General features: G+C 36.4%; 1 protein-coding gene and 1 pseudogene across 2 annotated transcripts; one reads left to right on the top strand and one right to left on the bottom strand.

Annotated features, from left to right (window-relative positions):
- Nucleotides 1-943: 943 nt before the first annotated feature.
- On the top strand, nucleotides 944-19,196 carry LOC147524806 (homoserine kinase pseudogene; annotated as a pseudogene). Its single transcript, XR_015197330.1, has 2 exons — nucleotides 944-2,121; nucleotides 18,773-19,196. The product of XR_015197330.1 is annotated as a homoserine kinase pseudogene (transcript).
- On the bottom strand, nucleotides 9,860-10,932 carry LOC147524807 (uncharacterized). Its single transcript, XM_086576577.1, has one exon. It carries the CDS (start codon nucleotides 10,930-10,932, stop codon nucleotides 9,862-9,864), a length of 1,071 nt encoding a protein of 356 aa, XP_086432703.1. The 3' UTR covers nucleotides 9,860-9,861.
- Nucleotides 19,197-21,819: the final 2,623 nt, after the last annotated feature.

Genomic DNA, 21,819 nt, shown 5'->3' with positions numbered 1-21,819 from the left:
GGGTAAAAGCGCCAAGTTACCAAATCTCTATGTGTTTCACTGATTTCTCTCCCGGCTTCCAAAGAAGAAAAAGAAAATTAGTCTTCATTCTCAACCTTCACATCAAAACTGATACAATTGAAAATGAGTGTTTAAGAATGACTTGAAATCTGGATCGATAAGGTATGCATTTTTGTCTCATTTCGAGTATATTTGGATGTTGGATTTGGTTTTCGATCCCATTATTTGATTTCCTTAATCAGATTAATACTTTCAGCTTGTAATTTCCCCTTTGTTTTTACAATGACAATTAGTGCTACTTTAGCAAAATTATATTGCATAATTTCATCCTTTGAAATTACAAAGTTAGCATCGCTTAATCTTTAAGTGATTTTCTTTAAGAAAAACAATCCTTAACTAATTAGCCATCATCACCATTTTCTGTTTCGAAAGTTCAGGAAAAATAATTATGATAGCTTTTTTCATGGGTCAGTATCACTATAGTACCTAGGATGTTCATTTTTTTATGAGGGATTGAAGTCTTTGAAACAGTTTAATCATTTTAGTTAAGCTAACACGCATACACTCATTCTTGTAGATCTCATATGATAATATGATACGATCACACAGTCTAGTCCACTTGCCAAAAGTAGATGACTCTTTGTTCTTCTTGGGTTTTAAAATTTGTATGCAAAATATCTAGGTGGTATTACTGACAAGGTGACCAGTTGGGCCTTGATCATAGGTTTAAACAGTTTAAACATTTTTTTGTTTAAATTTTGTAAAGAGGCTTGAGTATCGCATTTAGCATATACTCATTGCCCACCTCCTGAACATATACTCCGAAGAAGCTGGATCTGTGTCCGGTGTGAATAAATTACACCCATACCATTTACGTAGACTGAAAATACAAAGCCCAGCCCATCTGCAAAAAAAAGGTCTTACTTATATGTTGTGCAGGTGCAAACGTGGTTAGTACTTGAAGTCTTGAACTGTACACATTCTAATGGCAATCTGTAATCAGTCTCCATTCAAACTTTCATCATCATCATCATCATCAACTAACCTGTTTAAGACCACCCCATCAACACAAAATTTCCAAATCATTAAATGCAAAACTTGTTTGTCCTCAAAACCATTGAAAACAGAACCTGAACCTGTGTTTAAGACAGTTAAAACATTTGCTCCAGCTACATTTGCTAACATTGGTCCTGGGTTTGATTTCCTCGGTTGTGCAATTGACGGTGTTGGGGATCATGTGAGTTTATCTATTGACCCAGATGTACAACCGGGTCATATCCTGATTTCTTCCATTGATGGTATTGGGAACAGCTCGAAGAAACTTAGTGAAGACCCACTTTGGAATTGTGCTGGAATTGCTGCTATATCTGTTATGAAAATGCTTGGGGTTCGGTCAACTGGGCTTTCTCTTTAAACTTGAGAAAGGGTTGCCGTTAGGGGGGTTTGGTTTGGGGTCGAGCTAGGCTTCTTCTTTTGCTGTAGCTGTGAATGAGATTTTTGGTGGGAGGTTAACTGTTTTGATCTTGTTCTTGCTGGGTTGGATTCGAAAGCCAAGGTTTCGGGTTATCATCGCGGATAATGTAGCACCCGCTATAATGGGTGGGTTTGTTTTGATTAGGAGTTATGACCCATTGGAATTGATTCGGCTGAAATTTCCATTTGATAAGGACTTGTTTTTGTTCTTGTTAATCCCGAATTTGAAGCCCCAACGAAGAAAAATGAGGGCGGTATTACCGACTGAAATCAATATGAAGGAACATATTTGGAACAAGAGTCAAGCAGGAGCGCGGTTTGCATCGTGCTTCAAGGAGATTTGAGAGTATTGGGTAAGGCAATGTCATCGGACAAGATTGTCGAACCAAAGAGCACCATTGATTCCCTGGAATGGAAGCGGTGAAGAGAGCAAAGACTTGAGGCAAAAGCATTTGGGTGTACTATTAGTGGTCTTTGGACCGGCGGCTGTTGCTGTGATAGATGATCCCAAAAAAGGTGAAGAGATTGGGAATAGAATGGTGGAAGCATTTTTGAAAGAAGGGAATCTTAAAGCTTCAAACGGTCTTGCAGATCTTGATCGTGTTGGTGCAAGGATTGTTAGTAGTGAACTGAGACGATGAACATTGAGTAAGTTTTTTTAACTTTTCAAATTGTTTTTTAACATATTAGTCGATTAAATTTCCATTTTATGGTTGATGGGTTTATGCATTGCTTAATGTTAAGTGCACCTCAGAGTGAGACAATCTTTATTTTGCAAATTGAGACAAAAAAAAGAGTCTTTTACCTATAACACCCCAGATCTTAAAATAGATTATTTAAGACCCAAGATGTACTATCCATAATATAAAGAGACATGACATTTCACAAATATTATTCTCCAAGTCTAATTATTTATTTCAAATATCATAATTCAAATAATGACGGTTCAGCATAACTTAAATTCCCAAAACATTGATATTATTACCCAAATAAACTCCAAATAAATAATGTTTATTCTTACAACCAACTTTGAATGAATTCAAAAGAGAAACCTACTACTATTCCCACTAAGTCCAACTCTGAATTCCTGCTATCCACGAATCCTACAATCCCACGAGCGTAACGTGAAAGCGTACTAATTTGAAAAAAAAGAATAAAAAGGGAGGAGAAAAAAAGGAGTGAGCTTCCAAGAAGCCCAATGAATCACTACAAAAGAAAACATAGATTGAAAGGATAACAATACATTGAAATCACCAATTTTCCTTAAAACATATAATATGCAGAAACCATGCAATTATTTATATGAGATCTTTATTCTAAATATGTGAACACCATGTCGACTTAACCGCTCGACAACCACATTACTATTGGGTCGACTTTCGCATCTGCTTAACCAAACATTCCTTGACGTGTGCACTAACGTCAATACCACGTGGATCCAATGTTCCTTTTGGGTCTTTCACCCTAGGGATATCAACACCCTTCTTAAGTTCCGAGTATAAACTCAATTCCGGTCACATATCAAGAAATAATAATACATTCACACATTTTGTTAAACAACATGCAACTTTTCATAAATTCCATGCATCCTTGTGAATGTATTAAAATCTGGAAAATTAATCATAGTTATAAAAATACTCTTTTATCAGTCGAAAATCGTATTTTCGATATGACAAATGAAATTGTATTATAAAGTCAGCAATACTACAATTCCAAATAATTCTTTGAATCTATATAAAATGATAGAAGTAACTGAAAGTAGGAAAGGTATAGAACTCACTTTGGCAATACTAGCAATAGATACTACCAAACCAGCAAGATGATTTCAAGAGTGCTTATATGTAGTGCTGACAACTTGAGCAAATGAACTAACCCTTGTGAAAACTTCCACAAACAGTCCTTCTGTATTGTGCGTCCACACTAGAGATATATTTCTAGTATCTATATCTTTTTGAGTCAGATCCTTATCGACGGAAACCCTTACTCACCATTACTTGATTATCTCCTATATTTTCTCTAACTAACACCCTGTATGCACGACCCCATATTCTTTTTCAGTTAAGTTTTGAAGTCTCCAAAGTTATTAAGACTCTTAGTCTTGAGACTAGTTCAACTCTTTAGCAACACTTCACTCACGTGTAACTCACTAAGGTTTTCCTCATATTCTTAAAACTTATAATAACCTTACACCATTAGTTATAACTATATGCTAATAATAACAATAAGAAAAAATGGTTAGTTCAGGATATTACATGCTACCCTCCTTAAAGGAAATTTCCCCCTGAAATTTTACGTACCTTGACTTGCGAAGAGAAATGGGTATTTAGATTGAATCTCTGACTCTAGCTCCCATGTAGCTTCCTCCACACCATGGTGCTGCCATAATATCTTAACCATCTTAATGGTTTTGGTAGGGGTGGAACTCGGGCGGGTTGGGTCGGGTTGAGGCCTAACTCGTGCCCAACCCGAGTTTCAAATGTATCAACCCGAGCCCGGGACCAAGCCCTAGTCGGTCCTGAAATTTTCAGCCCAAGCCCTAGTCCGACCAAAATATGTCAACCCAAGCCCTACTTGGGTTGGTCAGGTTTTCAGGTTTTTCGGGTTTTCTGATAAAACAATGAAAGATAGGCCGTGAATCAGTCACATGTCAGATACATTGCCATGAACATTATGCTTAAAGGAACAACAGCTCACATATAGCCTTAAACAGCCAAAGCAAAACATATAACTAGAGAGCAAAATGACAAAATCATTATGGAAAAGTCAAATAAAACAACTGCATCAAATTGATTAAGTTCCTTATAATGAGGATTTAATAACATTTACTCTTTTGGAGTTACATAAACTGAGATTATTCAATATAAATAAAAATACAAATCTCTAAAGTTCATCTCGAACAGCTTATTTTATTGAGATGATGTATGCAGCAACAAATCAATGCCTAGCTTTATTCTTTTATAGTCAATGAACCATTCACGTACATTCCATCGCTAAGTACCTGAAAATATTCCAGAAAAATACTATTAGACATGGTTAGCAATGAAAGGCATGAGTATCACAGTAACTTACTCTTGAATTAAATAATCCAATTACCTAACAAGGTAGACTAAGTTGAACCATTCGTCCATTCCTACTGAAACAACTATAAAGATCAACTCAACCGGCATGGTTGCCTTCGATAATTTCAACTGGAAAATGTAAAATGTGATGATATTAGAAGGCAAGATTTATGTATGGACTAAAATTATTATATGATATTATAAAGTAAAGTTGTACATACGTTCCTCCTCTTCATCGAAATCTTTATCCTCCTCAAGTGGTGCAGAAACGCGAAACCAATCTTGCCCACAAACTAAGCTTTCAACAAATCCAGGTTTCAGTTTACTACGAAAACGGTCAAGTTTGCGACCTTTGGTACTAAAAGCTGACTCCGAAGCTACTATTGACATTGGAATGGCCAATATATCCCACGCCATATGAGAAAGAACTCGGTATTTGGATTGATTTAGCTTCCACCAGTTCAATATATCAAAATTCTCATCATCACTTTCAGCTTCCTCACCAAGGTAACGTTCTAGTTCTGATTTGTTCAAAGTGCCTTGCTGTTCTTGCAAGAATTGCCTATAAGCTTTCTTCACATTTGCTGCTTTCCCAAACGTAAATTTAGAACCACTATCACTACCTTTGTCTTGAGACTTGTTTTCATCAACAGAGTTAGAAAGCAAAACAGAAGAACGATATTGTTCGTAAAGACGAACTATGACAGCTTTCACCTTGTCAATCTTGTCTTTAACTGTAGTCTCATCATGAATTTTCAAAAAGCAAAACCTCACATATTCCAACTTGTAACAAGGATCCAAAACTATAGTAACAATTAAAAGCATGTTAATCTTATCAATATTACCCCAATATTTGTTAAACTTCAGCTTCATTTTTTTAGCCATGTTAGAGAAAGAAACAGTTTCACTTTTTGACCACTCATCTAAAAGTCCTTCAATGGCAAACACCTCATGAAAGTATGCATTAGAAGTTACATACCTATACCCTGACAAGCGTTTTGTTACCTTGTAAAACACTTCTAAGAACTTGCATAAATGGCTTGCTGTTTCCCAGTCATCATCAATTGACATCTCATTCCCAATTTCAGGTTGAAACTGTGGATCTTGCTCTTTTAAGTGATCAAACGCCTTTTGAAACTCCAAAGCAGATTGTAACATGAAGAATGTTGAATTCCACTTGGTTGGGACATCCATACACACTGACCTGTTGCTGGAAATTTTTTCGTGCTCAACACATTGGTTAAATCTCTGCAAACGTGAGGGTGAACTCTTCACAAACTTACCACAACTGCGAATTCGCTGCACCTCATCACGAACTTCATAAACACCATCTTTGACAATCAAATTCAAGATATGAGCAACGCATGTGAAAAAATTCACCATTCAATAACAAACCATTTTTTTTTAATGAACTTCCTCTTTAATGATTGGACAACCACATCATTTGAACTACAGTTATCCACAGTAATTGTGTTTAACTTATCGATTCCCCAAGATAAAAGACATAACTCAATAGCATTCCCAATATACTCACCCTTATGCGGAGTTGGAACAACTCGAAAATTGATAATTTTTTTATGTAATTTCCAGTCCTTGTCAATATAATGTGCAGTGATGCACATATATCCAAGATTCTGGATGGATGTCCACATGCCAGTGGTAATGCATACTCGTTGATCAGTTTCTACAAATATCTTTCTCAACTTTTGTTTCTCACTCAGATACAATCTCGTACAAGTTTTCCTAATAGTAGGGCGGGACCTGTGCTGAAACCTAGGTTGCAGAAGGTTGCAAAAACGTCTAAAGCCTTGATGCTCAACAAAATTTAACGGTAACTCATCAATTATAATCATGCGAGCAAGGCTATCTACACATGCTTCTTGATTAAATTTCCAACTAGAAAGATTAGTTTCACCATCACTATTAGAGAATGACAAAACAGGTTGTTTTTTATCCTTACTTAAACGATTGGGATTCAACTTACAGCTATTTGTATGCCTCCATAAGGTGCTAGTTCCTTGTGAACTAACAGCCCCTAGACCTTTCCCACAATATTTACAGTTTGCACGACCAGAAGATGATCCATCAGGCTTCAACACTTTCTTGTAGTGCTCCCAAACACCAGAAGTTCCTTTGTAAGGCTTTTTACGTTTCTTTGCTTCGTCCTCATGCTTAACATCAATCACATCAACAACAATTTCTTTGTTCTCGGTATTATTATTTTCCACCATTGAGAATGTTTATACAGATGAACAAACAATAAGACAAAATATTTCTTTTGGTTTCATACTTAGCAAAATATTGTGAAGAATTGAACAAACAATAAGACAAAAACGAAAAATACAATAAAAAGAGAAGAAGAGATATGAACAAACAGGTAGCAGAAGGAACGATTCAATTGCAAAGAACTCGACACCTTTTCACAATTATATACGCAAATAGCACCGAAGTAGTTGCAATCTTTTGACGAAATCAAGGGGATTTGATTAATTTAGAGGGACAGTAACGTGATTGATTGATTTGATTCCATAATCCTAGGATATTCTCAATTTTAATTTTGATAAGAATAAATCTACTGAAGAAAGTGTATAATAGAAAGAAGGAATGTATATAGGTACACGGGCTTGGGTTTCTCGGTTATTTGATATTCTAACCCGAGCCCAGCCCAAAACCGAGTCGGGCTTTCACTTTGCAAGACCGAGCCCGGACCATGGATCTAAAATGCAGGCCCAGGACCAGCAAAAGTTGGTTTTAGCCCATCGGGCTTGGGCTAACCCGACCCAAGTTCCACCCCTAGGTTTTGGTCCGCAACACGTGTTCCTTGGTGTCAAGAATCCGGATAGGTTGTTCCACATACGACACATCCTCCTTAATGGGTAAGTCTTGCCAATCCAAAATATGCGTAGGATCTGGCTTATATCTCCGGAGCATCGATACATGGAACACATTGTGTACATTAGAAAATTGTGGGGGCAAGGCCAGACGATAAGCAACCTCACCAATTCGCTGAAGAATCTCAAATGGTCCAATGAATCTTGGGAATAACTTTCCCTTCTTGCCAAATCTCATGAGACCCTTGCGAGGTGATACCCGCAGGAAAACATGATCTCCAACCTGAAATTCTAATGGCCTTCTACGGTTGTCAGCATAGCTCTTCTGACGACTTTGAGCTATTCGTAATCTTTCCCGAATCAAATGGATCTTGTCAGTAGTTTCCTGTACAATTTCTGGTCCAAGCAGACTTCGCTCTCCTACTTCTGCCCAACATATAGGTGACCTACATGGCCTGCCATATAAAGCCTCAAATGGTGCCATACCAATACTAGATTGGTAGCTATTATTATAAGCAAATTCAGTAAGAAGCAAATGTTTCTCCCAATCACCTTTGAAATCTAGAATGCATGCCCGTAACATATCTTCCAAAATTTGGATAACTCGTTCTGATTGCCCGTCAGTTTGGGGATGATAGGCAGTACTAAAATTCAATTCAGTACCAAGGGCGTCTTGTAAACTCTTCCAAAAGCGAGAAGTGAATTCTGAACCCCTATCCGATACAATTGAGACTGGAACACTGTATGAGATTTTCTAATAGGAAGGAAATGTGCTGATTTTGTCAAATGATCGACAATTACCCAAACTGAATCATGGCCAAGCCTCGTCTTCGGTAAACCAGTAACAAAGTCCATGGTAATGTGTTTCCACTTCCATTCAGCTACAGGCAAGGGCTGTAATTGTCCTGCTGGTTTTTGATGCTCCGCCTTCACTTGTTGACATATGAGACACTTAGACACATATTCCGCTATGTCCCGCTTCATGCCTGACCACCAAAACTGATTCCTCAAATCATGATACATTTTTGTGCCACCTGGATGTACCGTATACCTTGACCTGTGCGCTTCTGCTAATACTTCTCCTTTAAGTTTTTCATTCATAGGGACACAGAATCTGCCTCGAAACCTCAAGTCATTGTCTGTACTAACTGTCCAATCTTCGATTGTTTCACCATTTGTCACTTTAGCACAAATTTCCAGCAACTGCTGATCATGTTTCTGGGCTTCAATAATCCTTTGTATTATTGTTGGTTGAACAACAACACTATACAAAGTCGCACGAGTTTCCTTTCTCTGTACCATCAAGTCATAATCATCAAGAGCAAGTATTAGCTTCCACCGATGTATAGCTAATTGTGCTAGGTTCCCATACGATTTTCTGCTCAATGCATCCGCAACTACGTTAGCCTTCTCAGGATGATAGTGTAGTGTGAAATCATAATCTTTTATATATTCATTCCACGTCTTTGTCTCAAATTCAAGTCCTTTTGAGTGAAAATATATTTGAGACTCTTATGATCAGAGTAAACCTCAAATTTTTCTCCATACAAATAATGCCTCCATATCTTCAAAGCAAAAACAACAGCTGCTAGTTCCAAGTCATGGGTTGGGTAATTACGTTCATAGATTTTCAGTTGTCTCGACGCATAAGCCACCACCCTATCTTCTTGCATTAGCACACAACCCAAACCATTAAGTGAAGCGTCACAATAAATGATATAACCCATTGCACTAACTGGAACAATAAGAATAGGAGCTGTAGTTAACCGACGTTTCAATTCTTCAAAAGATTTTTCACATTCTGCATTCCATTCAAACTTCACATCCTTCTTTGTTAATCGTGTCATCGGTGCTACAAGTTTAGAGAATCCTTCTACAAATCGCCTATAATATCCAGCATGCCCCAAAAAGCTTCAAATTTCAAATACATTCTTTGGCATTTCCCAATTCATTATTGCTTCTATCTTAGATGGGTCAACAGACACGCCATCTTCGGATACAACGTGGCCTAAGAATTTCACTTCCGACATCCAAAATTCACATTTTGCTTCTTTTTCATACAATTTATGTTCTCTAAGAACTTGCAATACTATTCTTAGATGTCGTTCATGGTCTTCCTCGGTTTTAGAGTAAATTAAAATATCATCCACAAAGACCACTACAAACTGATCTAGATAAGACTTGAACACTCTATTCATCATGTCCATAAATGCTGCTGGTGCATTCGTCAAGCCAAATGGCATCACTAAAAATTCATAGTTCCCATACCGAGTACGAAAAGCTGTTTTCGGTATGTCTCCCTCCCGAACCTTTAGCTGAAAATATCCAGACCTCAAGTCAAACTTAGTAAAAATTTTAGCACCTCTAAGCTGATCAAACAAGTCATCAATGCGAGGTAATGGATATTTTTTTTTCACGGTTATCAAGTTCAGTTTCCGGTAGTCCACACAAACCCTGAGTGAACCATCTTTCTTTTTCACAAAAAGGACAGGTGCACCTCAAGGAGATGTACTAGGTCGAATGAAATTTCTCTTCTGCAAATCTTCGAGTTGTTCTTTTAGTTCCCTAAGCTCCAATGGTGCCATACGATACGGAGGAATAGAAATAGGATGTGTGTTAGGAAACACCTCTATGGTAAACTCCACCTCTCGCCTAGGAGGTAGACCGGGTAATTCATCAGGAAAGACATCTCTAAACTCATGCATAATGGGAATGAGTTCAGATGTTTTCTGCCCCACTACTTCGCTCAACATCTGAGCCAAAAACTGCATATTAACTCGTTCATTTAGTGATGGGTACAAAAAATCCTTGTTGCTACCTACAAAATGAAACTCAGATTCCCCGGGAGGACGGAAAGTAACCTTCTTCTTATAACAATCTACTGGTGCATGGTAAGAAGCTAACCAGTCCATTCCAAACAAAACATCAAAATCATGCATATCAAGGAGAATCAGATCTACTAATAGTTCTTGATCTCCAATTCTAACAACACAAGCATGGCACACCCTATCTGTGTCCACACTAACACCGGTTGGAGTTGCCACAGATAAAACATACTCTAGTGGTTCAGCCTTTAACCCCAGCATGGAAGCAAAACTAATCGAAACAAAAGAGTGTGTTGAACCAGGATCAAGTATCACATGTGCATGAGTATTATAAATAAAAAGGTTACCTTCAACAACTGCATTCAAGGCGTTAGCATCACTAGTCAATGCATATACTCGTCCCTGAGTTTTCGGCCCATTGCTATTATTGTTTCTGTACTGCCCACCCTGTGATTTTTGTTGTTGTTGTGGTACTTGCTGTTTTTCTCTCTCTGCTGCAAGAATGGGACAGTTTCTCTTCATATGATTAGGATCACCACACTTGTAACATGCAAAAGGAACATCTGACTTATTCCCAGAACTGCTGCTATAGTTTTTCCCATTCCCATTATTGTTGTTATTATAATATGAATTCCCATAAGTCCTTTGCTTCTTGTTTTGCATTAGATGCTGATTGTTAGAGTTCGGATTGGTAGTTTGCACTCGATTGATATTCTTCTCCTTAATTTTCTGGCTGTCTTCCATTTCTTGCTCTGCCCGCCAAGAGCCCGCTCAATAATCTCTGAATAAGTACGGATCTTTAGTACTGCAAGCTTGCCTCGAATAGAAGGATTCAACCCTCTTTCAAACCTTTTGGCCTTTCGTGCCTCGTCTGCCACTAAGTGAGTAGCAAACCGAGATAACTCTGTGAATCGTGCTTCATATTGTGCTACAGTCATCTTCCCTTGATAAAGGTTTTCAAACTCCATAGTCATCTTATCCTAGACAGCCTCAGGGAAAAATCTTTCGAAGAATAGAGCTTCAAACTGATCCCAAGTCATTTCAGTAACAACATGAGATCTCATAATCATATCCCACCAAAAGTCAGCCTCTCCCTCAAGCATATAAGAAGCTAGAACTACCATCTGATTATCGCTTGCTTTTAAAGCTCCAAGTATTTTCTTAATTTGCTTAAGCCACTTCTCTGCCACAAGAGGATTTGGTTCACCCTTAAAAGATGGAGGGTTCAGTCGCCTAAACTTGGTAAGTGTGTTCATCTGTTTCTCTTCCTCGGTTTCCTGTCTTTGATTTTCCGGTTGTTGGATGAAGGCTTGAGCTTGTTGCACTAGTTGTGCTTGTTGTTGAACAATATTAGTCTGTTGTTGTTGCATATTCTCAGCCATGCCATGCATTGCATTCATCATTACAGCAAAATCATCACCTTGGTTATTATCTATGGTCTGGTTAGAAGTAGACACAACAGCTTGACCACGACCTCGACCACAGCCTCTCATTAAAGAAGTATAGTCAACACAACTACCGTTTCGCACTATATTCCTATAAGAGGAAAAAGAAATGCACCCATTATCGCTCCCATAAGTTAGACGAGTATGCGAACTGTGCTACGCATCGGTGTTTTTTCAAATCTTTAAACCTGTCGCTCTAACATCTCTCTGATAGTATGATTTTTTGAATTCTAGTTATAATCTAAAAAATAATATAAAAACATTAGGAGGTGTTGAATATAATTTGAGTGACGTGAATGAGGTTTTCTAAATTATTTTAAATAATATGAAGCTAATTCTAATTTCAATAAAATGAGAGAGTTTTTGGTAAATTGTTTAAAAAGGAGGGAGCTGATTAGAATAATTAAGGGAGGTGGTTCTAAAATCATAAAATAGAGAGATTACAAATACACAGTTCGGTTGAGAAATTTTCCTCTTAAAGATCCGGCTATCATATAGTGTAGAGATGGACATAACTCATTAAATTCCTCAAAATAAAATTCATTTTCACTTTTATATGAGATTCACTAAAATTTTCAGCACCAAAAGTCTCCCAAGTTATAAGACTCTTAGTCTTGAGACTAGTTCAACTCTTTCGCAACACTTCACGCACGTGTAGCCCACTAAGGTTTTCCTCATATTCTTAAAACTTATAATACCCTCACACCATCAGTTATAATACCCTCATATGCTAATAATAACAATAAGAAAAAATGGTTAGTTCAGGATATTACATTACCCGACAAACATGAAGCTTCTCATTGCATAGTTGATTAATACTTAGTTGCTTTCTGTTTTTAAAGAGGAACGATTCCTTGGATAGAAAAAGTAGGTCTAGATAACCTACCCTAAACAAAACTCAAGAACAAACGACCCAAAAAACGAACTCATACACCTGTCATAATCAAGAGTCTTTATACATAATGCCCTATCATCTATCTTCAAGTGGTGAAAAGATCTAGCACAACCATCTGGAGCTCTATAGTGGTACACTTAAAATGACAGTCTATTATGGCTATCCCAGATCTTTTGCCTTCTGGAAGCAAATGACCAAAAAAGAACAAGACTCCTCGTAAAATAAAGGTCTAACTTGCCAAGAAAAAGGCAAACATCTTTAGATATATATTATAATTGTACCCTCTTGGCTCTATTTTTTAAGCATTCACAGAGTCTCCAATATTTGTTAAATTCTTTGGCTAATTACGAAAAAGTAGAGACTAATATGGAAAAATTAGATAATTTGAGCACTCACATCGACTCCAGTTTTTTCTAAACTCTATTACTAATTACAAAAAAATTATAATATAGAGAAGGAAACAATCCCATCTAGAGTTTCACACATTCTCCAATTTTTCCTAAAATGATATAGCTAATTACGAAAAAAAATAGAAGACAAAAAAACTAAATTGCTAAAAACAATAGCTTCCACCCTAAAACTCTTACCCCACAAAGAATAGTTTTCACACTAATCTTAGGTGAAGTTTAACATAACAAAGTTTCTTTCTAGAAAAAGACAATGAAATATCGAAGGAAAAAATGAATTGAGTTGCCTGAACATTTACTTCCTACATTTGTTAACCTCACATGTGACTAAGACAAAAAAGGAAAAATAAAAGTCAACTAATCATAAAATAAGTAACAGTGTACACTAAAAACTAAGTGTACACCCAAAACTAAACGGACAACATGAAACTAAGTGTACACCCAATACTATATGAAACTAAACTCAACGAACAATTAATGGAAAATCGAAAACTGGATGCAAATCCATCGAACTAACCTCAAATAATATTTAATGGAAAATCAAAAACTTAATACAAATGAAAACACTAACTAATCTTAAAAAGTAATTAATGGGAAATTGGACTATGGATACAACTGCATTAAACTAACCTTAAAGAATAATTAACAGGAAATCAAAACTTGGATGCAAATACATCGAATTAACATAAAAAAATAATTGTCGGGAAATCGAAAACTGGTTGGAAATGCATTGAACTAACCCTCAATGATTAAATTAATGGGAAATCGGAAACTGGATGCAACTGCATTGAACTAACATCAAAGAAAAAGTAACTATAAATTGGGAACATGATGCAAATACGTAAAACTAATCTTAAATAATAATTAATGGGAAATCGGAAACCGGATGCAACTGTATTGAACTAATCTCAAAAAATAAACTAGATGCAAATGCATTGAACTAACTTCAAAAAATAATTAACGGAAAATCGAAAACTGGATGTAAATTCATTGAACTAATCTCAAACAATAATTAACGGGAAATCGGAAACTATATGCAAATGCAACCTTATCGAATAATAAACAAAAAATAAAAAACTGGATGCAAATGCATTAAAAAAATCTCAAAGAATAATTAACGAAAAATCAAATATTGGATGTAAATGCATTGAACTAACCTCCAAGAACAATTAATAGAAAATTAGATGTAAATGCATTGAACTAACCTCAAAAAATAAATAAAGGGAAATCGAAAACTAAATGCAACTGCATTGAACTAACATAAAAAAATAAATAACAGAATTGAAAATCAGAAACTGGATGCAAATGCATTAAACTAGGGGTGGGAATTTGGCCCTAACGACCCTAACCCGGCCCTGACCGACCCGACCCTAAGCCCTATAAAGCCCTCACAGAGTTTAGGGCCGGGCCGGGCCGGCCCTAATGCCTTCTAGGGCAGGGCTAGGGCTAAGATTCTAAAACATAGGCCCGACCCTAACCAAACCCTAACCGGCCCTGTTTCACACTTTCACTATAAATACACATACTATAATTGTCCAACTCTTTGTTAAATATTTTCAATTAAAATAACATTGTCCTTTGTAATTTATCACTTACACCTAAGGGTACTTTCAATAACTTGTCTTATATAACAAAAACTTGTCAACTTAACAGCCATGAAGAACAATGAGCACTAGCCTAATAAAAAATAAGACTTTATTCCTTTGATCATTAAGTCAAAGTCCATAACTTATTATTCTCAATTTCTTTTCTCACTTATTTCTTATAAATTATATTTTTATTCACATCCAAGCCAAGTCTAAAACTAAAGATTTCCTTCCACACCATTAAAAGCAAAAATACGAGCGGACATTTGTAACATAGAAACCAAAAACAACCTTTGTCAGAAAAATGACATTTGTAATCTCAAACCTTTCTCCATCACTTGTTCAAAAGCCAATAGTTTCATTTCCATATACAAAGCTTGAATCACTTTTAAATTAGAAGAAATGTAATATTATATTTGTTTGAATCTATTATAGAAATAATTTATGATATTACAAATAGTTTAACAACTTCCATGACCCTTAACCAAAACTATTATGTTTCTTCTTTATATCTATTACTTCTTCCTTTAAAATGATAATATAATTATTTGTCTATGTATTTCAATTTAAAATGTAATTTTAGTGAGGTTTGAGTACAAGGAAGAACAAATTCCGAACTCTCGATGTACTTCAGTTCATTAGATTGTGGATGTGCATTTTAAATTTTTGGACTTATACAGGATTATTACTAGATTGGTTGGACTTTGAGTTTGTAGATTATTGTACATTTTTGTAATATAAATGAGTTTTAAAACTGATGTAGTAAAAAAAAAGAAAATATATAGGCCCGGCCCTAAAGCCCGACCCTAAAGCCTTTAAAGAGGGCTTAGGGTAGGATAAGGGCTTGAGGTTTAGACTTGTGACCCGGGCCGACCCGACCCTGTGCTGACTTTAGGGCCGGGCCAACCCGACCCTAATATTTGAAGGGCTTTAAATGTTTAGGGCCGGGCTAGCCCGACCCGGCCTATTGCCCACCCCTACATTAAACTAACCTCAAAACATAGTTGTGTTATATGTTGTGGGAATGTCTCAATAAATATAGTTTTGCATTTAAAATAGTGTTTATCTTATCTAATTTCGTATGATTGGGAACGCCTTGCTATTCAAGTAGCTTCAATGAACTTCGCCTTATTAGGCAATCTCACAAAACTTCAATCAAACTTCTATTATTAAACAACAAAATGAAGTTGAAGGGTTTTATCAAAGGCGAGTTCTTTTTTTTAAATGGATAGCGGGGTTTTCACGTTATAAGAAATTTGGATAAGTGATCAATATAATATTTATATATAATAGTTATGTATGTATAGTTGCAAATATTTTTCAGAATAATTAATATAACATCACACGTTCGTAGATAATTTTTGAAGATCCTACATAGTGAGTCATGTATAATTTAAAGAATAAAATTAACGGGAAATCGGGAACTGGATAATTTTTTATGACGATCCCACATAGTAAATGAAACATAATTTATTTTTATGTCCTGTTTGAAGTTGGTATTACACACCACATTGGATAATTAAAAGAAAATCGGAAACTGAATTTAAATACATTGAACTGAGCTTAAAGAGTAATTAATAGGAAATCGGAAACTTTATGCAAATACAATAAACCAAACTCAAAAAGTAATTAACTCAAAATCGGAAACTGGATGTACCTGCATTAAACTAACGTCAGAGAATAACTAGCGAGAAATTATAAATTGGATGCAAATTCTTTAAAAATATTTAACGGGAAATTGGAAACGGTATGTAAATACATCAAACAAACTTCAAATAATAATTAACGGAAAATCGGAAACTGGATGCAAATGCATTGAACTAATCTCAACAAATAATTAATAAAAAATCAAAAACCAAATGCATCTACGTTGAACTAACCTCATAGAATAATTGGCGGGAAATCGGAAATTAGATGCAAATGCATTAACCATTGAAATAACCTCAAAGAATAGTTAACGAAAAATCAGAAACCGGATGTAATTGCATCGAACTAACCTCAAAGCATAAATAATAAAAAACTAGATGCAGATATATTGAACTAATCTCAAAGAGTTATTAACGGGAAGTCATAAACTGTATGCAAATACAATGAACTAATCTCAAAGACTAATTAACGAAACATCGAAAAATAGATGCAACTGTACTGAACTAATCTCAATGAATAATTAATGGAAAATCATAAATTTGATGCAACTACATTGAACTAACTTAAAAAAATAATTAACGGGAAATCGAAAACTTGATGCAAAAGCATTGAACTAACCTCAAAGAACAATTAACTAGAAATTGAAAATTGGATGCAACTACATTGAGCTAACCTCAAAAAATAATTAACGAAAAATCAGAAACTGGATGCAACTGCATTAAACTAAAATAAGAGATTAACTAATGGTAAATAATAAATTGGATGCAACTGCATTAAACTAAAATAAGAGATTAACTAATGGTAAATCATAAATTGGATGCAATATCTTGAGGAATATTTAACGGAAAATCAGAAACTTGATACAAATGCATTGAAATAACTTCAAAGAATAGTTAACAAGAAATCAGAAATCAGATGGGTCAAACTAACTACAAAGCATAAATAATCATAAATTTGAAACTAGATGCAAATGCATTGAACATCGAACTAACCTCTAAAAATAATTAACTGGAAATCAGAAATTGGATGCAGATATATTGAACTAATCTGAAAGAGTAATTAACGAGAAATTAGAACCTGGATGGAAATACAATGAACTAATCTCAAAAACTATTTAACGAAATATCGAAAACTGGATGCAACTGCACTAAATTAACTTTAATGAATAACTAACGAGAATTCATAAACTTGATGCAACTGTACTAAATTAACCTCAAAAAATAATTAACGGAAAATCAGAAACTTGATGCAATTGCATTGAACTAACCTCAAATAATAATTAATCGGAAATCGAAACTAGACGCAATAACTACATTGAACTAACCTCAATGAATAATTAACAGAAAATTGAAAACTTGATATAAATGCATTGAACTAATTTCAAAACATAATTCTATTATTTGTAGGGAGAATATAATGTCTCGACAAGTATAATTTTGCATTTTAAATTGTGTTTATCATAATTATTTTATTATGATTGAGAGTGTCTTGCTATTCAAGTAGTTTCAATATCATCTGCGCCACATTGAGCATTTTCATCAAACTTCAATCAAACTTCAATTATTAAACCTAACAACTAAAAGAAGTCGATAGGTTTTATCAATGTTTGGTGTTTCTTTTTATTGAGAGTGGTACAAGAAATTTGAATGAGTGATTAATATAATTTTCATATACATCTCATAGCTCTGCATAATTGCTAATATTTTTTATAATAATTTAATATAACGACACCCGTTCGTAGGACGGGTTCGAAAACTAGTTAAATATAGGTAACCAAATCCTCGTCCCTCGAGCACAGAGGACAATGTCTTAAGGTTGACCTACTAAAATATCATTTCCTTATGAGTGTCACTGGTAGTATCTGCTTCAAAGTTGCACACGAAACAAAAAAAAAAAAAGATGCAGTAATTCTTATTGGAACCTTAGAACCCCAGTTCTCATTGCAACCATGTTCCTTGGTTATATCAGTGTTATTAATGATCCATCTGATGTTACATGCTGAATTATGTTGATAAATTATAGGTTAACAACATCTAAGAGTCGAAGTTTGAGTAAGAGTTCCAACACATGTACATACACATGCCTTAAATGGGACGCCAGCTGGCCTATCCCTGCTGGTTGGTTGTATTGCACCGTACCCTCTTTTAACTAAGATTGTTTCTACAGCAACTCACACTTTTGAACCGAATTTGTGAACACACTGACGTGGCAAGCAGAGAGACCTTGATTTTCAGTACTTCTTTGACCAATACACACGCACCCCCTGCCTGATGAGTGCCACGTCAGTGTGTTCACAAATTCGGTTCAAAAGATTCGGTTGCTATAGAATTTTGGTTTAACTAATTAAAAGCTTGGACTTATTCTGTATTAAAAAGCTTGCTCCTCCTTTTCTCCAAATATTTTTCTCTTAGAGTAAGGTAAGACCTTCGCGTCTTCTTCTACTAAGAATCCTACTTCTATCCATAAGAATTCAAAGTTTTTATAGTTGTACCTCTTACAAATCTTTCATATGGAATAGTGACTGATCATTTTAAAGGTGCAGTGTTCACTGGGAATCGCCATAAGTTTAATATGATTTTTATGGAGTCATTTTGGTGACTGCAGGTTAAAAAAAAAGTTCAAAATCATATTCCAGGAAAAAAACAACCATTCGAGAGCCAGGCGGGAGGCATCATTGGGCCATTCACCGTAAGATTGAAAGATTGATGGAGAAGTTGTAGCTAATGTTGAGTTTGTTCGATTAAGCGAAGAAGCATATTTATTAGTGAAGTTTTGTTGCCTTAATACCAATGTACTTCCTCCGTTGTTGAGATTGCAAGCGAATTTGCATGTCATTGCTTTTCAATTGGGTTGTTTGTGAAAACTTACAATGTTGTATTTGATGATATTCAGCTCTGTTCTGATTGAATTCCTTAAAAACGGAGCATGGCCAGTTGCCATATTGGCCAAAAGCCATACATTTAGACCTTACGTTCATGGCTAGGGCTTCATGAAACCGAATTGTATTGGCAAAAGCTTTTGATGTTTAGTATTAGTTTCAATTCTATGCCAACAAAACCGAGTTGTTTAACAAGAGACTAATATCTGTATTGGCCCCAAGTACTTCTCGTACAATCATCTTATAGGACTTGTAGTGCTTAAAAAAGGTTTTGGCGAACAAACCTCAGGTCGCCACTTTCTCATGCTCATAGGTTCATTGTTAAGACTTGACAAGATTATATCGCCGAATATAATGGATATGGTCTTTGGTGCTATGGAGGAGTCTTTGTGAGGTACGTGTCTATTGGGAACTTGGGATACTTATATATAAATTGAAGTTGTACTTCTCCAATAACATCAGTTTGAACTTTGAACAATGTTTTAGATTCTGTTTTTTTGTCGTGTTCAAAGTGTTCAAAGTTGTGATGGAGAGCAGTCTCAAGTCCAACTGGGCAGAACTTCAGGGATTTTCTAGCTACTGTAATGGATAAGTTGAATCTCATTGATGATTGTAGTGGGCAAATATTGTGCCTGGAGATATTATAACTGATATTTCAAAACTCGAGATATTGGAATAAAGATCAATGTCTCGGTATATTTCATAGTTGTTTTCAAACATTTACAGGTACTGAGCGGGAAAGAAGAAGAAGACAAGAGACACGTGTCAAAGATTGACTGGGTCAAAATCAAATCAGGACACTATATAAATACTGGAAGAGCAAGAGAAAGAGATTCATGAGTTCATTGTCAAAAAAATCATTAGAAACAGGACAGAGAAATAGAGAGAGAGATTGTAAATTTTTATCACCAATCAATAAAACTTTGATTCAATTCATCTTCTTCATTCATTCTGTTCATTAATAAGGTTGTGTGATCTTAGAATATCTGAGAAAAGGTATTCCTAGACATCACATTGGCGCAAGAAAAACTCAGTCTTCATCCTTATCATCATTTTCATTTTCATCTTCATCTTCATCTTCATCTTCATCATCATTTTCATCTTCATTTTCATCTTCATTTTCATCATCACCATCATCTCCATCAGTGAGAGATCCGTCATTGTTATGTTCATAACAATAAGGATCTCCGAGCCACTCATCAACTTCTTTTTCTTTTTCTTCTTCTTCTTTTTCTTCTTCTTCTTCTACTTCAGTTTCTTCTTCATCATTAGAGTACTCTGTGGTTGGGCAGTCTGACCAGTCGAGCCATTCTGGAAGAACCATTAAAAGGGCAAGAATGGTAAGATAGAAGAAGAGAGGAGACATGTTGTTAAGTTTTACGATTGTCGTTTTTCAGTAAAATGGGTAGTAAAAAGTAAATCTGAATCGTAACGTGAAAAAATTTGTTTTTATACCAGTAAGAGATGGTAAATGTATGAACCCTAAATCTCACCCTCTCCCACAATTTTTTCTCTCTTCCTCTTTCTCTTTCTCATCTCCCTTTTTCTCTCTAGCGGCCTCCCTTTTCTCTCCTCATCTTCTCGTTTTTATATCCTTCTTCCTCTCATTTGGTCCGTCCACTTGTCTTGTCATCCTACGACCCTCTTGCTGACCGTACACCTGACACCCGTGGACTAGGGTTCCGCGATCTTGATTCGCTGCTCCTCTTTGTTCTTGCTTATGTTGCACCCTATCTTATACATCGCGGACTTAGTCCCATCTTTGCACATCAGGCTACTACAAATGCCCCTTCTCGACTCCGCGGTCTCATTAAGAGATCTGGGGTCGAGAAGCCTCACCGTCATACTCTTTCTGCCATCCATCCCCTTTTTTCTTGGTTTGCGTTTGAACCTTACTGCAATCATCACGCACGTTTTTAGCAGTCCCTCGTTCTTTGCGCTTCCACGTGTCCAGAGCTGGCTGGGTGACTTAACTGACTCCTCGAGCTCCACAACCCATAAAGTTACATTTTTGCCCTTTCCCTATTTAAACACCCTTCCCTCTCCCTCTTCCTCATTTCACTTTCACTCTCCCTTGGTTTTCCACTGCTCTCTCCTTCACTCCCTTCCGATCAACCTCCGGTTTGCGTGCACTCTGCTGGTTTCTTGGCAGTTCTTTCATCCTTTCGGACTTCGCCTCAGGCGTAACCACTCTCCTTGCTCCCTTTGGTACGTTTTCTAGGCTTGCTTTACTTTTGATCAAACTAAATAGTGAGTTCTTTCAATATTCTGCGCCTGTTTCTCCGTTTTTCTGATGTCGGGCTCTAACTCCGGCGACTCTTCCACTTCCCGTTCACCCCCAATAGCGTCCCTACCTCCTCTTGCCCCTACAGCGGCCCCATCCACCTCCGGGCGCCCAGTTTCTTTGCTACCTCCACCCTCACGATGCCGCCGTCCTAATTTAGACGCCATTAGGGTTGCTTATGGCATTCCAGCCAACATAACCCTAGAACACATGCCATCCATCACCCACTACCCTCACCTGGTTCCCCGTCGTCCCGGGCACCTTGTGATTCGGTGAGACAAATTATTGCCGGTCTGCGGTTGCCTCTCACTCTCTTGGATGTCGAGGTGTGTAACCACTTCAACATCCCCCCCCCCCCCCTGCCAAGGTATAGGAAACTTCTGGAGAACTATGTATGCTGCGAACGCTTACAATAGAACCGGCGAGCCCAAAATCACCAGCCGCGATATCTTCTCCCACTACTTCCTTAAGAAAAGCACCAAAGATGTC

This window comes from Coptis chinensis, chromosome 1 (genome assembly GCF_015680905.1).
Source record: "Coptis chinensis isolate HL-2020 chromosome 1, ASM1568090v1, whole genome shotgun sequence".
Lineage (NCBI taxonomy): Eukaryota > Viridiplantae > Streptophyta > Magnoliopsida > Ranunculales > Ranunculaceae > Coptis > Coptis chinensis.
Note: the sequence above shows the minus strand (reverse complement) of the source record. Positions and strands in the feature narration are given on the sequence as shown.

Excerpts from the sequence above, each read along its gene's own strand:
- LOC147524807 (XM_086576577.1), bottom strand. The coding sequence starts at position 10,932 with ATGGAAGACAGCCAGAAAATTAAGGAGAAGAATATCAATCGAGTGCAA.